The 21,881-nt window shown below is 44.7% G+C and overlaps 1 protein-coding gene across 1 annotated transcript in view; it reads left to right on the top strand.

Annotated features, from left to right (window-relative positions):
• Positions 1 to 2,340: 2,340 nt before the first annotated feature.
• LOC144689723 (TBC1 domain family member 15) overlaps positions 2,341 to 21,881 on the top strand; it is a 58,206-nt gene continuing 38,665 nt past the window's right edge. Inside the window, exons 1-3 of the mRNA XM_078557064.1 lie at positions 2,341 to 2,626; positions 17,738 to 17,923; positions 21,731 to 21,855. Coding sequence (XP_078413190.1) covers positions 2,341 to 2,626; positions 17,738 to 17,923; positions 21,731 to 21,855 — 597 coding nt within the window. The remainder of the gene's footprint in view (positions 2,627 to 17,737; positions 17,924 to 21,730; positions 21,856 to 21,881) is intronic.

Below are 21,881 nucleotides of genomic sequence, written 5' to 3'. Positions count from 1 at the left end.
CTTCCTCCCACAGCTTCCAACCTGATAGTCGCCCAACCTCGGACGGCCCGCTTCTACCTCCTACCCAAAATCCACAAACAGAACTGTCCTGGCAGACCGATCATGTCAGCCTGTTCCTGCCCCACGGAACTCATTTCTCGTTATCTTGACTCCCTTCTCTCTCCCCTTGTCCAGTCCCTTCGCACCTACATCCGTGACTCCTCTGACACCTTACGTCACATCAACAATTTCCAGTTCCCTGGCCCCAACCGCTTCCTCTTCACCATGGATGTCCAATCCCTCTACACCTCCATTCCCCACCAGGATGGTCTGAGGGCCCTTAGCTTCTTCCTTGAACAGAGGCCCGAACAATCCCCATCCACCACTACTCTCCTCCGTCTGGCTGAACTTGTTCTCACACTGAACAATTTCTCCTTTAACTCCTCTCACTTCCTCCAAATAAAAGGTGTGGCTATGGGTACCCGCATGGGCCCCAGCTATGCCTGTCTCTTTATGGGGTATGTGGAACATTCCTTGTTCCAGTCCTACTCTGGCCCCCTCCCACAACTCTTTCTCCGGTACATCGATAATTACTTCGGTGCTGCTTCATGTTCTCGTTGGGACCTGGAAAAATTTATTAATTTTGCTTCCAATCTCCACCCCTCCATCATTTTCACATGGTCCATCTCTGACACTTCCCTTCCCTTCCTTGACCTCTCTGTCTCAATTTCTGATGATAGACTGTCCACCAATATCCATTACAAGCCTACCGACTCCCACAGCTACCTTGACTACAGCTCCTCACACCCCGCTTCCTGTAAGGACTCCATCCCATTCTCTCAGTTCCTTCGCCTCCGTCGCATCTGTTCTGATGACGCTACCTTCAAAAACAGCTCCTCTGACATGTCCTCCTTCTTTTTTAACCGAGGTTTTCCACCCACGGTCGTTGACAGGGCTCTCAACCGTGTCCGGCCCATCTCCCGCGCATCCGCCCTCACGCATTCTCCTCCCTCCCAGAAACATGATAGGGTCCCCCTTGTCCTCACTTATCACCCCACCAGCCTCCGCATTCAAAGGATCATCCTCCGCCATTTCCGCCAACTCCAGCATGATGCCACCACCAAACACATCTTCCCTTCACCACCCCCGGCGGCATTCCGTAGGGATCGTTCCCTCCGGGACACCCTGGTCCACTCCTCCATCACCCCCTACTCCTCAACCCCCACCTATGGCACCTCCCCATGCCCACGCAGAAGATGCAACACCTGCCCCTTCACTTACTCTCTCCTCACCGTCCAAGGGCCCAAACACTCCTTTCAAGTGAAGCAGCATTTCACTTGCATTTCCCCTAACTTAGTCTACTGCATTCGTTGCTCCCAATGCGGTCTCCTCTACATTGGAGAGACCAAACGCAAACTGGGCGACCGCTTTGCAGAACACCTGCGGTCTGTCCGCAAGAAAGACCCAAACCTCCCTGTCGCTTGCCATTTTAACACTCCACCCTGCTCTCTTGCCCACATGTCTGTCCTTGGCTTGCTGCATTGTTCCAGTGAAGCCCAATGCAAACAGGAGGAACAGCACCTCATCTTCCGACTAGGCACTTTACAGCCTTCCAGGCTGAATATTGAATTCAACAACTTTAGATCTTAAACTGCGCCCCCCCCCCCCCGGCCCCGTTTCTTCCCCCTCCCTTTTGTTTGTTTTTTTTTCAATAATTTATATAGATTCTTCTTTTCCCACCTATTTCCATTATTTTTAAATCTATAACTGTAATACCCTGTCAAGCTTTCCACCCCACCCCCACTAGAGCAGTACCTTGAGTGTCCTGCCATCCATTCTTAATTAGCACATTTTCTTAGATAATATCACCACCTTCAACACCTCTTTGTTCTTTTGTCTGTGACATCTTTTGATTATCTGCTCCTATCACTGCTTGCTTGTCCCTACAACCACCCAACCCCCCCCCCAACTTCTTCCCCCCCACCCCCCTTAAACCAGCTTATATTTCACCCCTCTCCTAAATTTACTCAGTTTTGTTGAAGGGCCATGTTGGACTGGAAACGTCGACTCTTTTCTTCTCCGCCGATGCTGCCAGACCTGCTGAGTTTTTCCAGGTAATTCTGTTTTTGTTTTGGATCTCCAGAATCCATCTCTCTGACCCCGCCGTCTCCTCCGGACCCGCCCCCTCTCCATGAGCCTGCCCTCAGCCCCGCCCCACCCCGCCCACAACCCCGCCCCACCCCGCCCACAGCCCCGCCCCACCCCGCCCACAGCCCCGCCCCGCTCCCCACTGCCCCGCCCATCTATCCCCGCCCTCCCCGTCTGACCCCGCCCCCGTTCCTTTAGCCCCTCCCCTCGGTGATGGATCCGAGCAGGGACCTGAGTCCGGGCAGTTCGGAGAGTTCGCGCCGCGGCCTTGGGGCTGAGGAGCGGGAGGCGTTGGAGGAGCGCCCGGGCCTCAGGGAGAGGGGGCAGACGGCGGTGGCTGCCGCTGGCGAGGGTCGCTGGCTCCGTGGCTGCATGGAGCCCCCATCGCCGGGGAGAGGCGGGGCCGCCGGGCTCAGCCCGGACACCTTCCCCCTCCTATTCGACTTGGACGGGAGGCTGGTCAAAGAGTCTCAGTTCAGGAAACTCATCTTCAAGGAGGGTGAGTGATGGCCACCAGGGCCAAAAAGCCCTTGGGGGAGTGATGCCTTCTAGGGATGAGCAGCCATGGGAAGGTTGAATGCCTTCCATGAATAAACAGTGTGTAGGAGAGTGATGCTATCCAGTGCTGAATAACTCATTGGAATTTGATGCCTTCCAAGGCTGACCAACCTATGGAAGAGTGGGGCTTTCTAGGAATGTGACGTCTTCCAGGAGTGAACACCTCATTGGGTGTGATTCCTTCCAGAGTTGAACAGTCAACCCAGGGGAGAGCAGGAGTGATGACCTGGAGCTGAATAATCCCCAGGAATGAACAGGTCCCCTCAGGACCCGCGATGGGCAGTAATCCGCACTGCAACCACCTCCCCCCCACCCAGGTCAGGGCAGCCCTCCTGTGACAGGATCCTCAGGGGATCAGGAGAGTGGTGATGTGATATGATGTCACAGGAAGAGGCATTTGTCATTCCCTCTGCCCGGGACAAGGGGTTGTGGAGGATCAGGGGAGGAGATGGGTGAATGATGTCTCCCAGATAAGAAGTATCCCGTGGACAGGAATTGCCCAAGGCATGGGAAAATGAGTGGATAATGAGGACTGTATGTTCTGAGTAGTTGCTGGCGGTGTATGTAATGAGTGACTAATACAGTGATATTATTTGCTCTTGTGTGCAGATGTGTTATACAGGAGTGGTAGTTTATTCAGGGTGGGGTTGCAGCCTTGTTGCTTTGTGGTGATGGTTACAAAGCTAAAATTAAAGGAAGGCTGCGTTATTTCTGTATACATTAGATCGAGCAAATGGTTAAGTTTGCCCTCACTTTCTCCCTGATTAAGGGTGTGTTTCCAGTGCACTCTCATAATCATAGCCATTGTATGTTTGAGTATTGTGAGTCCAGATGCTTCTGCTTGTGATTGCAATAGATTCCAAATGCAATCGCTGGGAGTTAGACCTGCATCTGCTAGTGAACAGGCTGAATAATGCAGGTACTGCCAGTGTGAGATGGGTTTTACAGTATGGCAGTGTAGTATGACTGCTCCTGCTTGTCACGTGAGCAGCTCTTCACAGTGCTATTCTAAACAGAAAGATTTGCATTTGTATAGTGCCTTACACAATCTCAGGGCTTCCCAAATCATTTTACAACCAATGAAGTACTTTTTCAAGTGTAGTCGCTGTTGTAATGTAGGAAATGTGTCAGTCTCCTGTTTGCTCTCTCGCGTACTAGTGAGGGACTTTATAATAACTTTAAGCTACAGTCCAAAGTTTTGAGTGACATGCTGTGTGCTGTTTCTCTGTTTTTAATCTATAATGTGCCGTACTATTCAAGCAACAAGAGTTCATCAGCTAATATGCCAAGATTACAAGATGCCCTAAATAAAAACAGAAAATGCTAGAAAAACTCGGGTCTGGCAGCATCTGTGGAGAGAGGAACCGAGTTAACATTTCGAGTCCGATATGACTCTTCGGAACCAGATTACAAGATTTCCTCTTTGGAAACCTGAGTTGATAAGATTTTTTTTGTGAGCCTAAGAGACTATTGTACCTAGAGCAATGAGGTATTGCATATCAGGAGAAAATGAACAAGTTGGGTCTTTTCTCTCTTGAAAAGAGAAGGCTGAGGGTGACCTGCTAGAGGTCTTTAAAATTATAAAAGCGTTTGGCAAGAGTTGACAGAGTGAGAGAGTGTATCTACTTGGTGAGGAATACCAGAACAAGAGGCCATCAATGTAAGATAGTCACCAAAAATCCAATCGGGAATTCAGAAGAAACTTCTGAGAGAGTGGTGAGAATGTGGAACTCACTACCACAGGCAGTGGTTGAGGTGAATAGTGTCAATACATTTGTGGGGAAACTAGATAAGTAGTTGAGGGAGAAAGAAATAGAGGGTTTTGCTGATGGAGTTTGAGGAAGAAGGATGGGAAGAGGCTCAAGTGGAGCATAAATGCCAGCATGGACTGGTTGGGCCGAATGGCCTGTTTCTCTGTTGTATATCCCATGTAATTTTTGCAGTTACCAGGGATGTTTGTAAGGGTGATTTCCATTTATTTTAGTGGTGTGGCAAACATTGCTTATACACTTTTCTGTTGGTCCCTGGATGAGTTACACTGCGGTACCCGACCCCACTTGTGCACTTTTAAAATTATTTCTTCAGGTTAATCACAAAGTAAGCCACAAGCCAGAAATTCTTGCAGCAGCTTCACACTTCTAGTGAGACACATATTAACTTGCCTGTTGTCAACCAGTGTGGCTGGAAGCCTTGAAACTTCCACACTTGAAAGAGTTTGTGTAAAGCAGTGAGCTGTATATTTTAATAATTAATATGGATCTTTTCTTCTTGGCAATTGACTTTAACCTAACTCAGCTGTTGGAATACTGAGAGGGCTGGTGCAAAATTGGTTCTGCGCTTGCTGTGATTTTAATCCTCTGTAGCCTATGTAGAGTAAAATTCAGTGAATGGGTAAAATTGTGGCAAATGGATTTAGTGTGGGCAAATGTGAGGTGACCCACTTCAGACCTAAAAGGGATGGATAAGAGGGCTTTCTAAATGGTGATAAGCTAGAAACAGTGGAGATCCAAAGAGACTTGGGGGTCCAGGTGCACAGATCATTGAAATGTCATGAACAAGTACAGAAGATAATTAAAAAGGCTCATGAAATGCTGCCCTTTTAATCTCGCGAAAGGAAGACTTGTGTTTATATAGCTTTTCACAACCACCAGATGTCTCGAAGCACTTTACAGCCAATGAAGTTCTTTTTGAAGTGTAGCCATTGTTGTAATGACTAGAATACAAGGGGGTACCAGTCATGCCTCAGATGTACACAACCCTGGTTAGACCACACCTGGAGTAACGTGAGCAGATCCGGGCACCACAACATAGGAGTGATATATTGGCCTTAGAGGGAGAGCAGCATAGACTTACCAGAAAGATATCAGGACTCCAAGGGCTAAATTACAAGGAGAAAGTAAACAAATTAGCGTTGTATTTCCTGGGAATTAGATTAAGGGATAATTTGTTCAAAGTTTTCAAGGTAGGCTGGAAGCAAGAGAAGTAGAAACTGAATAAATAAAACTAGCGTGGGTAAAGTAACTTGTAATCATTTAAAGATGCATCTGTCTGTGTTTCTGACTGAGTGGCGTGTAGATAACGTAGTTGCGACTGACAATGTGTAAAAATCTTGTGCTTTCCCCACTGCTCGTAATAATGATGGTAGTTGGAATATGTTGACAGAAGGATGTGTCTGGCAGCAGATGGTTTGGGTGCTCTGTGTTGACAGTGTGGTAAATGATAATTTATTCATGTTTATTGCTGGATTTGAGCAGAAGCATTCCTCCTTATAAGAGTCACATCTGGGGAAGTTCACAATTCAACACTTTATACACAGCTGAGCAAAGATTTAGGTTTCAGCTTTTTGAACATTCCTATGAAATTAAGCATTATCAGATCATGGTGTTGTTACCGCTGTAAAGTCAGCTGTGAGTCGAATGTAAAACATGGTAACAGGCGATTGGGTCCTTCAGGTGTTTATACTCCACACGAGTGTCCTCCCACCCCTCTTCAGCGTATCCTTCTATTTCTTTCTCTCTCGTGTTCTTATCTAACTTCCCCCAAAAATCATTTATGAAACCTGGATGACAGGAAGACAGCATCAGACGCGGAAGAACGAGGAGCTGTGGTAGTTTTGGGTCAGGAGAGAAGCCGCGAAACCTAACTTCCTGCCTTTGTGACTTTGATATAACCGATAGGGCACTGCTTCTGGCTTCCAGTTTTCTCTTGTGTTTTCTGCTGTGCAGCATTAAAGAACGTCCTACATTTCTATAGCACCTTTCATGACCTTGGAGCTTCCCAAAGCACTTTACAGCCAATGAAGTACTTTTAAAGTGTGGTCAGTGTTGTAATGTAGGAAACACAGCAGCCAATTTACACACAGCAAGATCTCACAAACAGCAATGTAATAACCAGATCATCAGTTTTAGTGATGCTGGTTCAAGGAGAAGTACTGGCCCAGGACACCGGGGCCAGGGTGGGGAGAGAGGGGTTGTGGGGGGAGGGGGGTTGTGGGGTGCTACCCTGCTCTTCTTCGAAGTTTAGATCCACTTGATCAGACAGGCGAGGGCCTCAATTTAACAACTCATCTGGAATACAGTACCCCTGACGGTGCAGCACTCCCTCAGTACTGATCACGAAGTGTCAACCTAGATTTTGTGCTCATGTCTCAGGAGTGGAGTTTGAATCTGTGACCTGACTCAGGTGAGAGTGCTGCCCAGTCTTCTTCTTATCGTGTCCACAGACAGTCTATACATGGCCCAGCCAAAACTGGACACATTTTTGCGCCTTGTTATTGAATTCGGCAAGATCTGCAACAGTGCAGGGTTCCTCTAGCGATAGGCATTGCAGGAGATGTTGCATAGTCTGTGGCTCAGTTCCACATTCACAAGTTGTCGGGCTGGTTGTATATCCCCATTTGCTTAGTGACATCTTTGAACGACCTACACCAGTCCTAAGCCTGTTAAGGCACTTCCAGGTTGCCCAGTTGCAATTAGCTCCTGGGGGAAGGCTTTCATCCGGTAGAATTTCCATCACTGGGGGTTGTTCGAGACTGGCGAGCCGGTCTTTCCACAAGGCGATGCGGGCTTCAGATGGGGTTGATTGTAATGGAACAACACTGTTCATGAAGCTCTTCCTTGACTTTAGGCGGCTGGGTGTAGGTGTATGACCATGTAGAGAGTGCCTCTCATCTGATGTTTGACAGAGTCGCTCTTTCTTGCTGGCTACCATTCTTCTTATATCAGGGGGAGCGATACCCGCCAGGATATATAGGCTGTTGGTGTTTGTTGGTTTTAAACAACCTGTGATAAGTCGGCAGCTTGCATTCAGAATGGCATCCATCTTCTTAGCATGAGTAGATCTTTCCCATGTAGGGCAAGCGTATTTGGCAGTGGAATAGCAAAGAGCAAGTGCACTGGTTCGCAATGTTTTCGAGCTTGCTCCCCATTTTGTGTTAGTGAGCTTATTCAGGGTGTTGTTTCGTGCGCTCACTTTTGCTTTTGTCTTTTCAATGTGATTCTTGAAGGTGAGGCATCTGTCAAGGGTGACTCCTAAGTAGATAGGGTGCTCGCAATGCGCCAGTGTTGCTCCACACCGGGTTACTTTAAGCTGGCGTTTGGTTTCACGGTTTCTGAGGTGGAATGCACAAACTTGCGTCTTTGATGGGTTTGTGCGAAGGTGGTTTTCTTCATAGTAGGATGTTAGTCCCTCCAAGGCCTCAGAAAGCGTTTTCTCCACGGTGTTAAAATCAGTGCTTTGGGCAGTGACACATAAGTCATCAGCATATATAAATGACACCATCTATAGGTTGGTCATTCGTGTAGATGTTGTACAACAGCGGTGCAAGCACGCTTCCCTGAGGAAGACCATTCTTCTGAATACGCCACCTGCTGCGCTTCCCACCTGCCCAGTGAGAGACACTGATGTTTAAAGTGTGTGAAATAAAAGCAGGAGCTCCCATCAGCTCTGAGAAAGACAACTTCCATTAACGTTTGAGATTTCTGACAATAGTTCTCCACTTGAAAGTTGTTCACTCCTTTTCAAATTGACTAGAATTCTTATGCCAGTGTTTCTTATTTTCTTAGTACTTATTTTCCTCTCCTGTAGCTTGCTTATTTTAACAGCAACATGAAAAAGTATGGTAGGATAAAGTTAACAGATTTATTTTTGCGTTTTTCAGTGTGATAATCTTGTTTCCATGGTAGTGGAGTGCTACTCCACCATGGTAGTGGAGTGTGGCTACTTTCTGTTGCCTCCCTTCAAGTTCCCTGAACCTCATGCATTCCTGTAAAATAAGTGCAAAGAGAGATAACAGGGTCCTGGGAATAGAGTGGGCACATAGGTTACTGCTCACATGGAGGATAGACACCAACACAGACTGGTTTGGCTGAGGGGCCTGTTTCTGTGTTCTAATCTTTTGCGGATTGTCAGTACCCCTGGGTTATCGCAGCTTAGTGTTCAGTTCACCTGCATGGAGTTGCAGTGTGTGGTGTTTTTATATTCAGTGGTCTATCTCCATTGAAGCCAGTAGAGTAACCAGAAAACACAGTTGTAAACAGAAATCTTTAAAGAACGGCACGGACACACGCGTATGGTTGTGCAGTATGTCCCGCTGTACCCTCTAATTTTACTTTGCTTGCAGCCTCTTTACACCATGTGGTCTCTTTATGGTTGGTGTGTGGCCATGCACACATGCATCTTAAAGGGAACGCTGGTGGTTTGTGGTCTGTTTGTTGTGCTGCACGGTATGTTCCTGACTGCAGTCTAACCGCACACTCATGACGTTTGACTGTGAGGCCATTGATGCAAATTTGCCAAACACGAGTTTACACCTGAGCATTGCCATTCTGCAGATTTCCAGTCTTAGTACGGCGCTATATAAATCCGAGCTCCTTCAGTATTGTAGCTATGAACATTTATCATAAAACCTGCAACAATCTGAGCACTGTCTGCACCCGACAAAGCATATAATATGCAGCCATACTTCCTGACTAAACGTACGGCTAAATATTTGGCCATGTTATTTTCCTTCATTGTTCTTATCAAGAATTTCAAATGTGTAGAGCATACGTTTCTCACAGAATAATAGACACAGATCCATGTGCAATGAAATGTTTAATCACCCTGTGGAAAGTATTCCACAAGCTTTATGTTGTAGGGCAGCATGTGCCCTATCGTCTAAGTGCCATGCCGAGTGGCGTAGGGGACCATGGTCTTCCAAACCTTCCGATCATAGTAAGAGTGGGTGGCCTCGTTGTTGGAATTCTGGTTAAGCCAGTCTAGCTGCTTCCTTCACTGTCGGCCTCTTGCTGTTCTTCCATTAATCCTTCCGGTGGCAATTAGACTCTCCAACCCTTCTGCACGGATACATGTCTGAAGAACTCCATTTGTCGTCTTCTGATATTATTTAAGAGTCCCCTTGTTCTTCCGGCCTCATTCAGTTCTTCATCATTAGTTCATTTCTCCACACAGCTTACCCTCAGGATCCTCCCGAAGCCTCACACTTCAAAGCTGTTGATTTTCTTCTCTTCCTCTTTCCCAGTGCTCCAAGTTTCACATCTGTGTGCCCTGCACCGGGGCGGCGGCGGTGGGGTGGGTGGGGGGGGGCAGATTCTGAATGACAGCCTTGCTTGGGATGGCATTGCACTCAAAAAGAGCAAACTTCTTTCAACTGCTGTTTGTTATAGGGCAGGCTAAAGGGTGGAGGGAGAAACCCCTGGGTGGAGTTAATGGTCAAAAGTAGAAAGCAAAATGATGTATGTCTTGAGCAGAGCTGTGGAGTTAAACTGGGGAGGATGCCTGTGTTAACGACGGGAGGAGCTCATTGACCATGCGACCCTTGGCTGTAAGAAAGAGTATACAGCCTTATTGTAAAAGATGTGATGAAACAAATGGCCGTTTGTTTAATCAAGTGATATGGTTGTGCAATGTCCTGATCTTTGCCGGGTGCTCCGATTGCAGGTTTTATGTTACATTTCCACAGTTACAGTATTGAAAGAAATAAGAACCTAGGCATTCCTAAAGCGCCTCTCATGATCCCAGGACATCCCAATGCAATTTACAGCAACTAAAGCATTTTTGAAATGTAGACATTGTTGTAACCCTCATCCTCATTTTCAAATTCGCCCGTGCCCCCCATCCCTCCCGGGTGCCGGTGTCCCCCCAGTTCTGACCTCTAGTGCATCCCCTGATGCTAACTCCTCCACCATTTGCAGCTGTGCCTTCGGCTGCCTAGGCCCTGAGGTCTGGAATTCCCTCCTTAAGCCCTTCCACTTTATCCCTCTCCGTTCAGCCGCCCTTTAAAACCCACTTCTTTGACGAAGTTTTTGGCTATCTGCCCTAATATCTCTCTCTCTCGCTTAGAGTCGGACTTGTTTTTGTTGGCAATGCTGTAGGTAAATGCCTTGGAACGTTTTCCTATGTTAAATGCGGGTTGTTGTTGAATTGTTGGGAGCGTGTCAACCAATTTGTGTGCAGCAAGGTCCCAGTTTTAGTGAATGATCTGTGATGGATAAATATGGGCCAGGACACTAGGGAGAACTCCCTGACTCCTCTTTGGAATAGTGCCATGGAAGCTTTTGCATCTAACCATGAGAATAGATAAGAACTCACTTTAAAACCTCCCAACAGTGCAGCACTCCCTCAGCACTGCAGTAGGAGTACCAGCCGCTGCAGTGGGATTTGAACCGGCACTTTCAGACTCGAGAGGTGATAGTGCCATCCACTGAGCCACAGCTCATTGTTGAATGTTCCAAAATTCTCAGTAAATAAATTATATTCATTTTTAAAAAATATGGAAGTAATAGATTTAAACCCGCTTTCTGCTACAGCGAAGTAGACAAATCTTTACGTGACCTTAACCTGCTTTCGATAATACTCTGTAATCATCATTTGAAAGGCTTTTACACTAGTGAGCAGACTACAAAACACACTGATTCTGAGTAAATCTTGACTGTAACCAGGCAAATGGATCATCAATATGCATCTTGTCATACTTGATCAGTATTAGTCCTATGTATGTATTGTCAAGGCATTTTGTGTAGTTATGGTTCTCCAGAGGAAAGCCATATGTGAATATGTATGTGAGCATATGGCATAGTGAGAGAGCTAATGGGTTGGAATGCTTTCTTTCAGACACCAGTAAGACAGTCGCTACTCTAGTCAAGTCATCTCGAACTGAAATAGCTTTACAAATATGGAGCTGGTGTCATCCCATAAATGAGTAATATCCTTTTAGTAGATGCGGCAGCCTGTTTGTGTGCACTTATAGAATGATACCACCTCTGAAGGAGGCCATTCGGACCATTGTATGGAAAGAACTTTGTATTTGAAAGAACTATCCAATTAATCCCATTCCCCTGCTCTTTATAGTCCTACAAATTTTTCCCCTTCAAGTATTTATCCAGCCCCTTTTTGAAAATTACTATTTGAGTCTGCTTCCACTGCCCTTTCAGGCAGTGCATTCCAAATCCTCGCAACCCTGTTTTTAAATAAAATCTCACTTCCCCCTGGTTCTTTTGCCAATTCCCTTAAATCTGTCCCCTCTGGTTACTGACCTTTTTGCTACTGGAAACAGTTCCTCCCTTGTCCAGCTCCCTTCATCTTCCTTGTAGGTGATGCCATAGGTTATTGAATTCCATCCTGTTTCGTGACGCTGTGAAGGCCCACAGCGCTGTGCCACCAGTCTATCAATGTCAGCCATGGCTCAGTGGTTAGCATCCTTGCCTCGGAGTCAGAAGGTTCTGAGTTCAAGCCCCACTCCAGGGCTTGAGCTCAAAAATCCAGGCTGACACTCTCAGAGCAGTACTGAGGGAGCACTGCACTGTAGTAGGTGCCATCTTTCGGAGAGGTCAGCTCTCTTGGGTGAGTATAAAAACTCCCACAGGCACTATCTTGAAGATGAACAGGTGAGGTGATCCTCAACCAGCAATAGCAAAGCAGGTTATCTGATCATTATCACATTACTGTTGTGGGATCTTGCTGTGCACAAATTGGCTTTTGCATTTCCTACATTGCAAAAATGATCGCATATCGAAAGTGCTTCATTGACTTGAAGTGCTGTGGTAGGTGCTATAGACACTTAGGCATAGTTGCCAAGGTAACCCTGCCTTGTGACACTTGTGGAATCTCGCCATCATCTCTTATTGGATTTGGTGAAAAACTAAAAGCAATTCCCCATCTCCTGCCTGGAAGAATGAAGGCACAGGGTTTAGAAAGCAGTTTGTTAATGTGTGTGGACCTGGCTCATCTACAATTTGATGTGTGCAAGATCACTGCAAGACAGACGAAAGTAGTGCCAACAGAAGTCAAGAAAGCTTATTCTAATGTTTGATTTCTTCCAGTTTCTTCTACCGTTAAATTAGAGGAGAGAAAAGCTGCTCGATTCAGGACTTATGTAATTTGGCCTGAGGGAGTTTGTCAGAAATAAGCATTTTATGAACGCACTAATTGTCAGTTCTGAAAGGATGCTCTGTAATTCTAATCCTTGTACACAAGGCCCGTTCCATGCAGAACTGTCTATTCATAAGGACAGTGTACAGAATTGTGTTTTGATTAATGTTTAGTCCTCCAGTTATGGAATCTGTTATAATGAACAGCAATGGCTTAAAACTCGTGAGTCTTTGATAGACATTTGACAAAGTGAGAGCTGTCTTCTCCATGTCATATAAAAAAGATTCTGTGTTAATGTATATGCTTTTCAAATTTTAACTGAGCTGCATACATATATGTTCATATAATATATATTTAAGGGGAAGCTTGTATTTAGAGGGAAGCTGAATAAGCACATAAGGGAGAAAGGAATAGAAGGCTATGTGGATAGGGAGAGATGAAGTAGAGTGGAAGCAGGCTCTGGTGTTAATGTTATGGTAATTGTGTTGTTAAGGTTAAGGACAAATGGGTGGAGGGTATTGATTGATACAAATATCTTGGGCACATATAAAGAGAGGCTGCTGGGACAGTGGGTTAGTAGATAGGAGACAGACATATGTAATACTGCATTCTGTAAATAAACCAACTATTACGAAAAGGATTTGGGCCTAGTTTCATACTTTACCATCTGGCTTGGGATCCATTTATCATTGCGTGGAGCATAAACACCAGCATAGACAAGCAGGGCCGAATGGCCTGTTTCTGTGCTTTAAATTCTACCTGATTCTCTTTTTTTATTAAGTTTGTTAGCTGCTTCCTGAAAGCCAGTTGTTTGTCTTGATGTGGGCAACAATGAGTTAAAGCAATAGAATAATTACTTTCCAGGGATCGGTGCACTGCTCTAAGGGTTAAGTAGCCTGCCTTGGGTTGGTGGCGGAGAAGGAGATCATCAAGAATTCACTCCATCTTTGAAATCCTGGTTGCCTGTGAAGCTTTTAGATGTTTGATGTCACTGGTTGTTCTTGAGATAGTTACTTGACATGCAAGTTAGATCTTGTAATGTCAACTTCATGCATATTAACCTGAGGACTTTAATTATTTAAAACCATCGATACTCACTTTTGATCTGGGTGATTTGAAAGCCAAGTATGCAGGTGATGTAAGTGCAGCTGGCTTGCCATTCTAAAGCTTCTTGCTCTAAATGCTTGGTGAGGTACAATTCCTAAGGCAGGAACATAATTACATTCTGATCTTCGAAGACTCTGTTAAAAGTTTCTAAAGAGGACAGTTCAGTGTTTTTGACAAACTTATTTACAAAACAGTTTCAATCAGTATATAAGTTAAGTATTTTTGGACCTTTTTTCCTGCTGTATTCATTCTGTATGTTTGTAACTATAAATATTGTAAATAAATTGGACTTGTAGTTTTAGCCTGAAAAATATGATCCTAAGATGGTGTTCATCTAAGGAAATGAGTGCATTGCGAACAACCTAGGCAAGTTCTAACACAGTATCTCAGTGGACATAATTAATAATGAATTTTCTGGTACACTTCACTATCAACATCTTGCCTAAAGGTGTCAGTTTTATTAAGTGGGTGAGTCTGTCAATAGAAAGTGAACTTTGATGCAAGCTTGAATAGAGTGAGTTAGGAAATACCCTGAATCGTAAGAGTTCATGGGAAGATGGGGATGGAATGAGATTTTCATTTCATTAAAAAATGAGGCTGCCTAAGGACCTTTGCGACCCCATCAGCTGTGGCTCAGTGGGTGGCAATCTCACTACTGAGTCAGTAGGTTATGGGTTCAAGTCCCACTCCAGAAACTTGAGAGCAGAATCCAGGCTGACACTCCCGAGATGCACCGTTGGAGCATTCGAGTTGCGCCTTCGAGGTGAGACATTAAACTGAGGCCCTTGTCTGTCCTCTCAGGTAGATGTAAAAGATCCCACAACACTATTTTGAAAAATGAGTTCTCCCCAGTGTCCCTAGCTGATATTGATCCCTCAACATCAGTAAGAATAGATGATCTGGTTGTTATTATGTTGCCATTGTGCAAATTGGCTGCTGTGTTTTCTACATTACAACAGTGACTGCCCTTCAAAAAGTACTCCACTGGCTGTAAAGCACTTTAGGATATTTGGAGATTGTGAAAGGGGTCATATAAATACAAATTGTATCCTTTTTGATACAATGGAAGGTAGGGTACATAATAGAATTTTTTTTAAACGTTCTGGGTGAAAAATCTCCAATACCTAGGAAAGAAATCCATTTCAACCCGGCATTTTCAGCAGCTACAATTCAGTTCCAGAAGCAAACCTGAAAGCACCATAGTGTTACCACAAATGGTCAATTTACCAGCTCACTCAACCACAGGGAGTCTCAAACATCACCCATACATGTCCATATATTGTAGCCCTGCTACCCATTGCTTCCTGCCCATTAATTTTAAATGGATATAAACATGTCCCTGTGGTTTTTCCAATGGGAGCCGTGTTTGAGCAAAGCTTTCCATCAATCGTGTTAACTCAGAAGATCGACGCCATTGAGCAGTGCTGAATATTACAACCTGTGAAGGTCACAGCTTTGATCTCTGGTCACTCTGCATCACAGGCAATTGAAAGAAAGAACCTGCATTTCCATAGCGCTTTTCACAACCTTGGGATGTTGCAAAGCACTTTACAGTCAAGGAGGTAGCTTTTGAAGTGTAGTTTCTGTTGGAAAGGCAGCAGCCAATTTGGCCAATGCTGAGCATGTGCACTTAGCTATAGGTTGAGAGCATATACTACATCAAATTTACAGTACCATTTGGCCCAACTGCTCTGTGCTGGTGTTCATGCTCCATCTGAGCCTCCTCCCACCCCTCTTCATCTCATCCTGTCAACATATCCTTCTATTCTTTTCTCCCTTGTGTTTATCCAGCTTCCCCTTAAATGCTCAATGATATTCACTTCAACCGTTCCCTGTGGTAGCGAGTTCCACAGTCTCATTACTCTCTGGGTAAAGAAATTTTTCCTGCAATTTTCTGTTGGATTTATTAGTGCCTGTCTCATATCTATGACCCCTAGTTTTGGATTCTCCCTCAAGTGGAAACATCTTCCCTACCTCTAACCTATCAAATTCTTTATAATTTTAAAGACCTTTTATTAGGTCACATTCCCAGCCTTCTCTTTGCTAGAGTAAAGAACCCTGGCCTGTTCAGGCTTTCTTGATGGTACTAACCTCTCAATTATATAGAATTACATAGAATATACATCACAGAAACAGGCCATTCAGCCCAACCAGTCTATGCTGGTGTTTACCCTTCACTCGAGCCTCTTCCCATCCTTTCTTATCTAACTATCAGCCTAACCCTCTCTTCCTTTCATGCCTTTATCTAGTTTCCCCTTAAATGCATCTATACTATTCACCTCAACCTGTGGTAGCGAGTTCCCCGTTCTCGCCACTCTGTGTGAAGCAGTTTCTCCTGAATTCCGAATTGGATTTCTTGGTGACTATCTTATATTGATGGCCTCTTGTTTTGCTCTTCCCCACCAAGTGGAAGCACCTCCCTTGTGTCCACTCTATCAAAACCTTTCACAATTTTAAATAGCTCATTTAGATCACCCCTCAGCCTTCTCTTTTCAAGAGAAAAAGAGACCCAGCCTGTTCACCCTTTGCTGATATGTAAAGCCTCACTGTTCTGGTATAATGTTCCCTCAGGCTGATAACAAAAAACACATCAGCTCTGGACTTCCAAAGAGGAACTGTTGTAATTTTGACATATTGCTGATGAAATCTTGTTGCTTTAATGGTAAAACACATTACCGATTAAAAACAGAGAAACAGCACACAGCACGTTGCTCACAATATTTGGACTGTAACTTAAATTTACTGTAAAGTCCCTCACTAGTTCACGAGAGAGCAAACAGGAGGCTGACACATTTTCTACATTACAACAGCAACTACACAACAGCGACTACACTTGGGAAAAAGAACTTCATTGGTTATAAAATGCTTTGGGAAACCCTGAGATTGTGAAAGGCACTATACAAATGCAAGTCTTTCTGTTTAGAATAGCACTGTAAAGAGTTGCTCACGTGACAAGCAGCGTTCATACTACACTGTCATACTGTAAGACCCACCTCACATTGGTGGTACCTGGATTATTCCACCTGTTCACTAGCAGATGCAGGTCTGAACTCCCAGCGATTGCATTTGGAATCTATTGCAATCACAAGCAGAATCATTCACACTCGCAATACTCAAACTTACAATGGATAAGATTGAGTGCAGTTCTGGCATCAATCTTGTAAATCTCTTTTTCACCTTCTCCCGTTCCTTTTTGTAACATTGAGTCCAGAAAAAAAAAGTCCACCAGGGTTTCCGCCTCTGTCTGCTATCCAGTGATAACTGCTGGAGATTAGCACGGTGGAACTGTGTACCCAGATCCCACATCTCTTCACTGAGATGGCAGCCAGGGAAATCACTGCAGTAGCAGCCAGAGGCACATGGGTGCTGATGGGAGCCAGAGAGCGCACACATTGTGATTCCAAACCCTTTACAAGTGTGTCAATTGTTGGTACTTTGCTCCTGAGTCAGAAGGTAGTGGGTTCACAGCCCTATAATCTAGATGACACCCCCAGTGCTAATACAGAGGGAGTGCTTCACTGTCACAAGCACTGTCCTTGGGATGAAATGCTAAACCGAATCTGCCACATCTGCCCCCTCAGGATCCCGGGGTCACTATTGTGAAGGGCAGAGTGAGTTCTCCCTGTTGTCCTGGCCAATATTTAACCCTCTATCGAAACCTAAAAGCAAATGGTCAGGTTGTTACCATGCTGCTGTTTGCGGGAGTTTGTTGTGTTTTCTACAACAGTGACTAAACTCAAAGCATGTCATCGTCTGTGAAGGAACGTCCTGAGGTGGTGAAAGGCGCTATCTAAATGCAAGTACTTTCTTTCCAAAACTATGTCCAGTTTAAGTCAAATAAAAACCTGTAGCGTTGGGATAAACTGCAGTACATCCTGTAGTGATGTTGTCTAGATCATTTCTTGGGTCTCCATCTGGTATTCTGGAGGAATTCCCCAATTTTTAAAAATCTAAACGGATGTTTAATAAGGACGGAGACGTTAGTCGCAAGCAAGACTTTAAGACTACCGGTGTCTCTTAGATTCCAAAGGATTTGGGAAGTGAATACAACTCACGGTTTTGTCCTCGTGTTCAGGTGGGGTGGACCCCAGTATTCGTAAGGATGTGTGGAAGTTTCTGTTCGGGATGTATCCCTGCACTTCCACAACTCGAGAGCGTAAGGCGCTGGCGTTGGAGCTATATGTCCGCTACAAGATGATGAAGTGTCGGTGGCAGGCCCTGATGCCAAGTAGCAGGAGGATGAGGGTGGATGAGACTGACAGTAAGTACTGCCTCAGCTGTGTGCCCATGTATGATACTTGGAGTATTGTGTAACTTCTTCCGCTTTGTTTTAGAGTTGTACTGGGGATAACTAAAACATAACATAAGAAAGGGGAACAGGAGTAGATCCCTCGAGCCTGCTCCGCCATACAACAAGATCATGGCTGATCTTCTGCCTTAACTCCACTTTCTCACCTGACCCCTATATCCCTAGATTCCCTTAGAGATCTATAAATTTCAGTCATGAATATACTCAATGATGGTGCATCTGGAATAGAAAAATTCTAAGCATTCACAGTGGAAAAAACTCCTCCTCATCTTGGTCTTAAATGTCCTCCTCCTGAGACTATAACCCCTAAACTGCGTTGTTGAAAATTGGGGATAAGTTATCAGCCTGGACTAGACTTTGGTGGATTGGGACATCTCAGAGTGTGCGACTTTTGATCTCTTCCACCCCCTCACCACCACCACAGTCTCCAGCTGGGAAATGTTTTTCTGGGTCACAACTTGCTGCAAGTGTGAGCTGGCAAAGGGCATCTAGGACAGCGAGGGTAGCGGGGAATCAGGCCTCATGCCCATCCAACGTACTGGGAATCAACACAGAACAACTGGTCGTTTCACAGGAACATTTAGCTACAATGACTCTGATCTAATAAAGTTGGGATGGGTTATGGTCCGTATGGTCAGAATATCAGGCTTGGACTTAATTTTGATATGTCTGTACTGAAACAACATAAATATTAAATCAGCATTTAGAAGGGACCTGCCTGTGTCGGGTTATTTCCTGAACTCTGCTTGACCCCTAGCCAGATTTCATTAGCAGTTGCAATCCTTGATTAGCACAAAGTTCAATAAATATTATATGTATCGGATCCCATATCTTTGAAGCTTGGGATTGGACATCTGCCAGATTTGGGTATTTTACGGATATTGGGTCCTAGGCCATGAAGTATAAAAAATAAAGAATAAAAGGGTTTTATTCAAATTGCTACCCAGGGTGCCAGCTTTGAATGTAGCCGGTTTTCGGGTCCTTCCAAATTTTTGGGGTGCCGGCTAAGGGGTCTGGTACCTGTACTCGTAAAAAATATCAGTCAGAAGAAAATAAGAATGTGCCTGGCTGTTGAGAGACTTATTTTGTTACTTAACTGAGGTTTACAAATCATAGAATCCTATTGCTAAATGTAGGCCATTCAGCCCATTGTGCCAGAATTGTCTCTTTGGAAAACCTGTCGATTTAATTCCACTCCCCCTGCTCTTTCTCCATAACTGCGCACATTCCGCCCTTCGAGTATTTATCCATTTCCCTTTTGAACGTTATTGAATCTGCTTCCACCGCTGTTTCAGACATCGCATTCCAGATCACAGCAATCCAAAACCCTTCCCATTTTGTTTTGCCAACGATTTCACAATTTTAATTTCAAATCTTTTAATGATTTTCATGAAGTTCCTGGAACAAGTCAATAAAAATGTTGCCCGTAGACAACCTGGTGAGCGATTTACCAATACTCAGCCCTCCAGCGCCATTCTATAATGGTCTGCACCAATCATAGTGGCTTTAATACAGTAAGCCTGATCCTGCTATTTATTTTAAAGAGGGGCTGAGCCATGATAATTAGCTGAAAATTCTCTTAACTTAAGGAGGGATACACTTTCATTGTGAGCAGTTCAGATAAGGTTCACTAGGCTGATTCCTGGAATGAAGGAGTTGTCTTAGAGGAAAGGTTGGGCCAAACGCATTGGAATTTGGAAGAATGAGAGGTGATCTTACTGAAACATAAAAGATTCTGAGGGGGCTTGACAGGGTGGATGTTGAGAGGATGTTTCCTCATGGGGGAATCTAGAACTAGGGGACACAGTTTAAAAATGAGGTTTCCCAGAGATTAGGGGGAATTTCTTCTCCCAGATGGTGGTTAATCTTTGGAATTCTCTTCCACAGTGAGTAATGGAGGCTGGGTCATTAAATTTTTTCAAGGCTGCATTAGGCAGATTTTTGACCTACGTGGAAGTTGAGGGTTATGGGAGGCAAGCAGGAAAGTGAATTTGAGGCCACAATTAGATTAACCATGATATTGAGTGTTGGCTCGATGGGCTGAATGGCTAACTCCAGCTCCAATTTCTTCCATTTTGTTGAGGGTCTCTTTGGGTCAGAGCAAAATTCCAAGGAAATTAGGGCATTGCATAGGAATGAGATAAGTCACTCATGCCAGAATTTCCTGGAATTTCTGCACCATAACAATGACTGCATTGTAATAAATTGCATTTCATTGAAACACAAGATGAGCCATGATTTTACTGAATGGCGGAGTAGGCTCGAGGGACCGAATGGTCTACTTCTGTTCATGTTTCTTATGTTCTTATTGTAGGAACTATGGCATAAGTTTTTAGCAAATTCCGGTCCCTTTGCTGTTTGCCAGACAGTGATTAGATGGAACATGTACTGCAACATCTCACCAAGGCTCCTTCAACAGCACCTTCCAAGCCCACGACCTCAGCCACCTAGGACAAGCGCATGGGAACACCACCACCTGCAAGTTTCCACCAAGATGCACACCATCCTGACTTGGAACTATATTGGCATTGCTTCACTGTTTTTGGGTCAAAATTCTGATACACCCTCCCTAACAGCACTGTGGGTGGACCTTCACCACATGGACTGCAGCGGTTCAAGAGGGTGACTCACCACCACCTTCACAAGAGTATTTAGGGATGGGCAATAAATGCTGGCCTAGCCAGCAATGCCCACATACCATGAATGAATGGGGGGGAAAGAAAGAATCCTCACTCATTATCTCTCTCTTGATGTGAAACAATTTGACTTTACAGTGTTAGTGTTCCTGCATTCTGATCACCTGAATCCGTTTCAGTGGAGTGATGTGAGATCCTTTTTCAGGAACTAGTGTGCTAAGCACTTTAGTTTCACACCGTTAATGAATGTTCAGACTTGTGCTTGAAGCATTTTGGTGTTTAGTAGGAATTGATGGGATAGTCCATTGCCCTGGCTGTGGATCAGGGTTACCACCTCCGGTTAGACATATTCCTGGTGGCTTTGTCATGCAATCTTCCACCTCCAATCAGCTCACTCAATCGAACATCTCCAATACCTTCATAACTAATAAACCAAAGTGTTCAGAGAAAATGTAAAAAGATACACACTTTTTGCTAATGTTACTATGATTTTTTTTAATGATTTTCCTACTGGATGTTCCTTCCAGCAGTGTCCTGGAGATTAATCTTCAATTCCTGGAGCCTCCCTGACAATTAACAACAACAACTTGCATCTGTATAGTACCTTTAAGATAGTAAAACATTCTGAGGCACTTTACAGGAGCATTATCAAACATAGTTTGACACTGAGCCACATAAGGCAATATTAGGATAGGCAGCCAAAAGCTTGGTCAAAAAGGCACGTTTTAAGAAAGAGATGTAGAGGGGCTGCGAGGTTTAGGGAGTAATTAAGGTCCAGGCAACTGAAGGCACAGCTGGCAATGATGGAGCAACTAAAATCTGCAATGTGCAAGAGGCCAGAATTGGCAGACACTGGAATCTCGAATGGTTGTAGGGCTGGAGGAAGTCACAGCAATAGGGAGGAGGTCGAGCCCATGGAGGAATTTAAAAACAAGGATAAGAATTTTAAAAGTAGGATAATTGGTGACCCTACAGCCAGTATAATTTGAGTTGCCGGCTCCATATCCTTCTCAGCACCAGCTGCCAGCCCAATGGAATTGGCACCCTTGGGATGTTGGCTTATTTCTGAAGTAGATGATGTGTGTTGGGCTGATCTCTGGTGTTTTTTGCTTTGTCCCTGTAGCAGAGCTTTATGAAGCGGCCCTTGCTTATCAACAAACTGGCAGTGCCTGCAAACTTAAAGGGCAGGAAGTGGATCTTTCGGAGGAGAAGAGTGAGCAGATGACCTTTATAGAGCTGCAAGCAAAGGTCGGTTTCACAAACGGCCAAGGCAT

The sequence above is a fragment of the Cetorhinus maximus genome, chromosome 2, assembly GCF_964194155.1.
Source record: "Cetorhinus maximus chromosome 2, sCetMax3.hap1.1, whole genome shotgun sequence".
NCBI classification, from domain to species: Eukaryota; Metazoa; Chordata; class Chondrichthyes; order Lamniformes; family Cetorhinidae; genus Cetorhinus; species Cetorhinus maximus.
This window is presented reverse-complemented; position numbering and strand designations above follow the sequence as displayed.